This window comes from Idiotropiscis lumnitzeri, chromosome 14 (genome assembly GCF_059441095.1).
Source record: "Idiotropiscis lumnitzeri isolate Australia: NSW breed Sydney's pygmy pipehorse chromosome 14, RoL_Ilum_1.0, whole genome shotgun sequence".
In the NCBI taxonomy this organism is placed as follows: Eukaryota; Metazoa; Chordata; class Actinopteri; order Syngnathiformes; family Syngnathidae; genus Idiotropiscis; species Idiotropiscis lumnitzeri.
Genome location: NC_142404.1, coordinates 2,498,684 through 2,507,138, shown reverse-complemented (window position 1 = coordinate 2,507,138; position 8,455 = coordinate 2,498,684). Strand labels below are relative to the sequence as shown.

The window sequence follows — 8,455 nt, the reverse complement described above, 5'->3', positions numbered from 1 at the left end:
GACAATTTAGTCGGCGCACGATCACTATATTTTTTTACTACAGCGCCTTAAAAAAACGTGGTTTTGATACTAGTACACTGTGCAAAACTAGCCCTGAGTCTGGGAGGTGAAAAAAGCTGTTACATCACAGTGGGGCAGAATTCATAATGTCAGGTTCACAAATATAAGTAATTTCCCACTTTATGGGTGGGCAGGCACTCAAGAGACCCAACTTTTTAAAAAGAGCAAATCATGTTTTTCCATTTGAGTAGAGGCGCTAATTGGCGCTGGACGGTACATCTGGCTAGGTCGACATCGATTTATATCGAATTATTATAATTATTTTTTTTTACTATTGAAAATAAAAAAGGGAAAAGGGCTGAATTCCGATTTGCTTTATTTTAAAACGTACAACGCGCGCCGGCCTCCCTTGCGACAGAGCTCTTGTGTGCTGGTGCGACGGGTCGTTTCGTCCAGTGCGTGTTCGCGGAGGGTGCTCTAGCGGCTTCACTGCTACGTACCCCCACCTCCCTTGCGATGGAGCTCTCATGTGCAGGAGCTACGGGTCGTTTCGTTCAGTGCATGTCCGCGGAGGCTGCTTGTTAGTGGCTTCACTGCTACATACGCCCGCCTCCCTTGCGACAAAGGTCTTGTGTGCGAGAGCTATGGGCCGTTTCGTCCCGTGCGTGTCCGGGTAGGGTGCTTGTTATCGCCTTAACTATTGAGCAAGCCTGCCTCTCTCCTCCGTAGCTCTCGTGTGATGGAACTGAGGGACGTTTCCTCAAGTCGGCCGGTAAGTCTATGTTACGCCACCGTTTTTTTTTGTTTTGAGTCACGCGAGCTCAGCGGCGCATGCGTCAGCCTCAGGTTGTATTATTTTTTTGGGATCGATAATTTATCGATACCATTTTCTAATGATATCACTCACCCAACTATCGCGATACATATCAATATCGAATTATCGTCACAGTCCTAAATCTGGCCTATGAAAAATAAACTACAGTAAATTTTAGTAGAAAGTAGGGCTGGGCGATAAACAGAAAATCTACCGTGACCAAAATTCATTACAATAACTGACATCATTTTGTCCATGTCGGTAAATTCAGTGTTTAAAAAAAAAAAAGAAGTCTTTTCTGTCTGCGGCTATGTTCATGCCCCTTTAAGACAGCTTCAGCGCGTGTAGTCACATGACCCCACCTATCTCAACAAGAAAGAAAACTGGCGATTCAGATAAAGAAGCGGCTGACATGGCTGAAGACCAAGTAGCGTTAGTTGAAGTTGTTTTTGTCCCGAAAAGAAATTCAACATCCGTTTAGAAATGTTTTGTGTTCCATAAAGACGATGTTTGAGCAAAAGAACACCCAAAAAAGCGCGTCCACCCTTTTTTTTTTTCACCACCTACAAGACAACCATGATGTTGACTTGGAACTTGTGCTAAAAGTGCAAAGTGAGAAGCAAGGTTCGACAAGTGACAACAGCCCATAACGGAGGCGACACCATACGAGAGAACGTCTCAGAGGTGGACGCGATAGCCTGGCACATAGCTAGATATATAGCTCATTTAGCTACAGTGGAGCGGACGGGATTTAAACGCCTCATAAAAGTAGCCAACAAGAGGTACAAAAATATTGTTCGCAAACCGTACTTCCCAAAACGGACAACATCGGGACGGGAGCTTAGACATGTCAAGCATTTTGCATCCACATCTGACTTGTGGTCGAGTCACAACATGGATCCCGGTAAATCCATTTTACGCCACGCGTTTTTTTTTTGTTTGTTTGTTTTGAGTCACGCGAGCTCAGCAGCGCATGCGTAAGCCTCAGGTTGTATTTCCTCAGTGGGAGGGAGTTTATCACGAGTAGGGCAGTGATAGGTCGAATTTGCTTTGGGGTTTTTTTTGGATCGATAATTTATCGATCCCATTTTAGATTGATATGACTCACCCAACTATGCATATCGATATCGAATTATCATCACCTAGTCGTAAATATAATCACTGGTTGGGGCAACTTCAGCAGCAACAACTAAATTAAGCAAATTCTACAATTGGCAATGAGTCTTTCACATCTGAATTCTTTCAAGGTATGTCTAAAGTTAGCAGATGATATAACATTCAACTTAGATATAAATTTGCAGCTTGTACCAACATTTTCGAGATGTTCATGAATTATGGTGAAGTTTAAATTGGAGGCAATACTGGGGCCTTAAAATGTTTAGCTGTTATTGTTTGGTGAATTTTAAAATGATACCAATATTCTACACTATTCAGAGTTGCACTAGTACTACAGGACTATCAATACAAAAAGAAATACTGTATAGTATAGAACAAATTTTAATCTTCTTGGGCACCAGGCCTTTTTTTCCAAATGTAAGAGGTCGTGAAATCTGAGTACAGTAGTAAAATAGTTAAATGCACTTTGCAAACAAAAACTTAACTAAAAACTTTCATTGGTTTTTAATTTTTTTTATTTTATTTAACCGTTATCCAAAACTTTGTTCTTTTCTTTACTAGTAAGCATTATTTAAGAGTAGTAAATTGGTTTACAAAATCAATACACAAGGTACTCAACAAAAAAAAAATTCTCATGTGAATAATATTTGGAGTAACTTTTTTTTTTCAGCACATCATACTATATCGTAGGGCTGGGCGATATGACCTCAAATCAATATCACGATAAATTGAGCAATTTCACCTCGATAACGATAACATGCACGATAAATTCCCCCGTCGACAAAAATCAAAATGAATGCAGGAAATGCGTATTAACTGCTTTTTTTTATAGACCAACTGCTACACATACCTTTCAATGAAAAATAAAAGTACAAAAATCATTTGGATAAACATTCCAAATAGATTGCTTTGCATGACTTGAACAATGTCACAAAGAACAGGAGAAAAAGGGTACCTCTCGCAAAATCTTTTTCTGCAAATAGATTGCGCCAAGACGCTGTTATGCCATGTGCAAAGGCCTAGATTTGTGTAAAGGTCTCTTGTAAACAATATAAATAATGCCATGTGCAAAGGAGCTAGTGTGGCCTGTAAACAAAATGCTAAATAAAATTTAAAAAATGTCAATACAAGCCAAATAAACAAGTGTGCATCATCAGGAAAATGTGCCGTCTTGAGTGCTGTGGTGCGCAGTCGCCACTTGTCGTCTATGCAATGCACAGTCAGGCTCTAAATAAGATTTGACCCAGACTTGGGTTGTGATGATAATTCGATATCGATATGCATCACGATAGATGGGTGAGTGATATCAATAGAAAATGGTATTGATAAATTATCGATCCCCCCCCCCAAAAAAAAAACAACGAAGCAAATTCGACCTATCAATGCCCTACTCATCACAAACTCCCTCCCATTGAGGAAATACAACCCGAGGCTTACGCATGCGCTGCTGAGCTAGCGTGACTCAAAAAAATAAATAAAAAAATTAAAAAACGGGTGGCTAAGGTGGACTTACCGGCCGACTTGAGGAAACCCTTGCTTAATAGTTAAGCCGATAACAAGTACCCCCTCCCAGACACGCACGGGACAAAACGGCCCATAGCTCTAGCACACAAGACCTTCGTTGCAACGGAGGCGGGTGTACGTAGCAGTGAAGCCGCTAACGCGTGTGTTCCGTCTCAAGGGATGCCGGCGTGCGTTGTACATTTTAAAATAAAACAAATTGGAATTCAGACCTTTTCTCTGTTTTATTTTCAATAGTCATAAATACCTCATTACTGCTTTGTTTATACAGGTATTGCTTTGCTGTTTAATTTGCGTATTTAACAAGAGGCATGTTTTCTGGCAGCTAATGAGTCCTTGTATTTACATTAATTTATGTCGGGCATATTGTTAGACAGCTAAGCGGTCCTAAGAGAGACGTCTCGAGTCCGTTAGCCGTTAGCTGCGGATGCGCGATTCCTTCAATTTTCGTGGTCGTGTGCGCGCCAGAATGAAAGTGAGTTATTGAGCTCTGTTGATTGGATTGGAGTGCAATTAAAGCTACGTAGTTCTCCATCCCTGTGTCCGGTCACGCTCTTTGATTCGAGTGACTGTTTGGATGAGGCGCTCCGAAGAATCCCCCTAAATTCACATACAGTCCCAGCTCTCCACAACAATAGTAAAAAAAAAAACAAACATAAATATATAGAATAATAATAATTTGATATATATCGAAATAGACCGATATGACATACATGCCTACCGATATAGTTTTCAGCCATATCGCCCAGCCCTATTTACGACACAAATAGTTTTCTAAAAAAGAATACATTTTATGCCAGTTTTAAAATAATCCATACTGAAAACTAAAAACTGCAAAACAAAATAGACAAACATGGCCATTCACTGTACATTTGACCACAGACAAAAATATTAGTATTCCTCTGTATTTTCTACAATCACAAATGATAAAGTCGCAATTCTTGACGTTAGTGAGTCTTACCTTGCCGCTTTGTTTCAGCTTCTTCTGCACCTCTTCGGCAGGCACATCGACATATAGGACGACGTGCGGCGGCAGGAACTCGCAGATGCTGATGTTTTTTATCTCGTTGTAGTGTTGCACACCTGCCAGTGGAAAGGCAGCGTTGACGACACGCGTGTGTACATTTGAAAGTGTAATGTCTAGGATACTTACACTCTTTCCTGATGTAGCCCTGTTGAGACATGGCGTCCAAAAACACCATATCGCTGAAGGGGGAACGTTCAATGATGACACCTTGGCCTTTGACACACGGCATCATTATCTCAATGAGAGGAAAGGGACAAAAACGGAGATTGGAGTGGGTTTTTAATCGTACCTGTGGTGAGCAGATGTTCGATGGCGTCCGAGTACTGCAGCAGGCGCATGGTGTACATCCACAGCTGGAGCCTGTAGCTGTTTCCGTCAGCAGCTTTCGGATCCTCATAGAACTTCTCCAGGCTGCACATTCCATTGAAGCTGACCGGGAGGGGCTCCTTGTCTCCTGACATTTTGTCCAAATAGAAGGTGTCGGGTTCAGCCATGTAGAGCATCCCTAAGAAAAGACAGCAATGTTAACTTATTGGGGGAAAATATGGACCTCTGTGCACTTCATACAGAACTGTGAGGCAGAAGAAATGCACCATAGGAGACAATAAAGCATCCCAGAGAGAATATTTGTGTGTGTTCTGCACATGATTAAAAGAAAACATACAACATGAATGTTGTGCGTGTGATACAAGAGTAGTTGCACCACCTAGTGATGAAGGTTGAAAATTATAGTTTCATCAATGCCTTGTCTCTGGCAATTTCACAAATGAATTTGTCCAAACTAGAAGAAAAATTTCATTTGTTCAAACATTGCCCATGTTTAGATCTTAAAAATGTTTATTACAGTTAATTTTAAGAGACTTTTCAAACTTGTTTAAAAAAAAAAAACAAAGTTTCAGGAGCATCAATTTTTTGCAACACTATTGCTTGTAGGGTCCAATAAAACCAATTATTATTAGAAAAAGATGTACCAAATACATTTTTTTTCACCGAGCACGAGTAATTTAATTTTGATTATTTCCGCGATACAGAGTCAGCACTCTGTACATCCGATCTGATCAATAACAGATACCTCAACTATGCATTAGGAAGAATGCGCCTAAAAAGGAGGATGTTCTTCTCGCGGTTCGACCAGTCCGGAAATAGACAGTTTGAGAAAAATGAATTCAATATGGTCAGCATGCCCCTTTCACCAATCGAAGTGCAGAGCAGTGATGTAAAAAATTACACGTGCTGGACGTCTCAGATCTGACGTCGTTGCAACAGCAACCTGTCAGATAGATGAATAATGTGGCCCAGTCGGAACAGGGCCAGATCCCATTTGGACCAACCCCCTCCCAAAAAAAAAACACTGGACAGTCAGCCCTAATAATCTTATTTGAGGAGGGAATCTGATAGGAATCAGATGTACCTGCAGTCAGAGCACCACCTTTGTGCAATATAAAGCTAAGCTATCACTGTTGCATTCAGCAATATAGCTGTACCTCAGAATTATTTTGTCACTTTCTTATCCTTAAAAAGCCTTTTTTAAGCAAAACTCTAACAATGTGCTCTGCACTCAGATAACTTACCGAGCTGATCTGCCAGCTTTTGAGCCAGTGCTCCTTTGCCTGATGCGAGATTGCCATCCACCGAAATAATCTTGCTGTACTGTTTCAAGCGCGGTGTGGTCCTTTCGCCCAGCGCGAACGCCCACCAGCCGTACTCCAGCTTCCTTGCTGCAGTCATGTGTACAGACGCCTTGGATGACAACAAGCAATACAGATATTGTCTTCGAATTGAAGAAAAAGTGATGGCAGTTTTTCAAAATAGTCATCTTAACTTGGGGCTCCAAAATAATAATGACTATTAATAATTAATATCAATTAACAATTATGCTAATAAAATTGTCGGTTCACATGGGTGTTAATTTTTACTTAGTAAAACTACATATATGGTAACCTGCAAGGACAACGTGACTAGCCTGTGAGCCTGTTCAAAAAATAGCTCACCAGTGATGGAACATTATTTGCAGTGATCATTTGAAAATGTAAACATTAGAAGAGATTTCGAGAAATAAAATGCTGGTTATAAAATTTTGGGGCAACACATTAGTTTAAACACAGTTTACAATTAAATTAAAAGTTTTTACATTAAAACGACGCAACACATAAACGACAAAACTCGCTATAATGTCACTATTTACTTCGGTGCTAAAAGTAGTCAAATGCCAAAAGTAGCGTTTAATGTTATGTTGTGACTCTCTCCTTAAATCTCACTAAACTTGTGGCATTAGCTATTTAGCGACAGTCAGTAGTGCGAGTGACAGGACACTGCAGAACGAGCTAGCCTGCTAGTTTAGCATGTCCTTGTAGAACCGTACAACCAAGCACACCAGCGTTTGTGCATTTTGTGTCCGTACCTTCGAAACAACATTTGCGGTTTTGACAGCGGCTGTCACCGACGGGAAGACCAACCGGATCGCCCTCAGGGCCATGATCAACTGTCCTCCAGAACCCCTCCGACCTGACCTGAAATCACAGCTAACTGATCACTGAGTTTGACGTCACACGGCAGGGGCCTTACACAAGTGTTGTCTCAGTCGATGTACGTAGAAGGTTGGCTAATTGCTGCCTGATTTATATTGCTGTTTTACGACGTTTATTTGATGGTTTATTATTATTATTTTTATTCAGGATTTATTTTTAAATTAGCAGACTATAATCATGTAGCACAAGACATAGTTTTTTGCATTATTAAATGATTTGTGTTTAAAAATGTTGCGTGCCTCGCCATTTCCACCAACAGGGGGTAGTATAGACAGTTCATCCATAAAGTTTATGAAGCAAGCCACAAAAAAGGACTATATGAATAAAATCTATTTCATTTCAGTTATGTGATCGAAAAAAAATCATGCATTTTCTTTGTACAGTTTATAATAAATTTTTGTGGATACTCCAAACAAACTTATTTTTGTTTTTCAATTTTTGCAACTAACTGGAACCCCCAATTTGATGGTTGTCGCCAACCACAATGTATTCCACAAGGCTTCCTCATTTTCATTGGTTGATATTTGAATGTAATTAAATTAAATAAAAAATAATGAGGTCAACTTGAGTTAAACTGTTAACCGTCTTTTGATCCTCATGTATCCTGATTCGATGAGGAAAAATACTGTACAGTGAAACCCCGGTTATTGCGGTTAATGGGGACCGAGACCACCCGCGAAAACTGAAAATCCGCGAAGTAGCGGCGCCCCTTCAAAAATGCTTAAAAAATCCTATACAGGTATTCAGTATACCCCCCTGTATACAGTACACCATATAGAATACGGGTAGAGAGAGAGAGAGAGTAAAATTCATGTTAAAAAAAACCAAAACAAATTATTATTAAAACTTTTTTTTTTTTTTATTCTCCAGCCATTATTTTTGTATTTATTCAATTACTACTTTTTGTATTTATTTAATTACTTCGACTTCTACCTGCTGGTACGCCGTCCGGTGTGCTCTGTGAAATGAAAGGTGGCATTCTTCATTTATTTATTTATTCATTCATAACTGACAGCCTCGCGCTCCGCTCGTGCCCGGGTGGAAGAGGTGCTCCTCTTCGGCTTAATTGTCACGCACGCCGGACCTGCTCCCCCGAAGCGTGTCTCCGTTCGGTTGAACTTGGTTTCATTTCGCCCCGCTCGCGCCCCGGGCGGAAGGTGCTCCTCTTCAGCGTAATTGCCACGCACGCCGGCCGGCCTCCTCCGGAGCTCTCGTACGGTCCCGAACGGAGCGAAATGTCGCCCCGCTCGTGTCCGGGCGGAAGGTGCTCCTCTTCGGCTTTACTGCCACGCACGCCGGCCGGAGCTCTGGTACGGTCCGAACCGTGCGGAGCGTCGCCCTCGATCGTGCCCGGGGGAACGTGCTCTTCTTCGTCCACTCTCCTCTTCGCCCACGCTCTTCTTCGGCGCACGCCGGCCGTCTAACCGCTCCAGCGCCCCGTCGTGCCGC

The 8,455-nt window shown here is 41.4% G+C and overlaps 1 protein-coding gene across 1 annotated transcript in view; it reads right to left on the bottom strand.

Annotated features, from left to right (window-relative positions):
• ndufa10 (NADH:ubiquinone oxidoreductase subunit A10) overlaps positions 1–7,063 on the bottom strand; it is a 16,818-nt gene extending 9,755 nt beyond the window's left edge. The window contains exons 1-5 of the mRNA XM_088315081.1: positions 6,880–7,063; positions 6,050–6,218; positions 4,768–4,983; positions 4,605–4,691; positions 4,413–4,534 (exon numbers count right to left, since the gene is read on the bottom strand). Of these exons, the coding sequence (XP_088171207.1) occupies positions 4,413–4,534; positions 4,605–4,691; positions 4,768–4,983; positions 6,050–6,218; positions 6,880–6,954 (669 nt within the window). The 5' untranslated portion in view covers positions 6,955–7,063. The remainder of the gene's footprint in view (positions 1–4,412; positions 4,535–4,604; positions 4,692–4,767; positions 4,984–6,049; positions 6,219–6,879) is intronic.
• Positions 7,064–8,455: the final 1,392 nt, after the last annotated feature.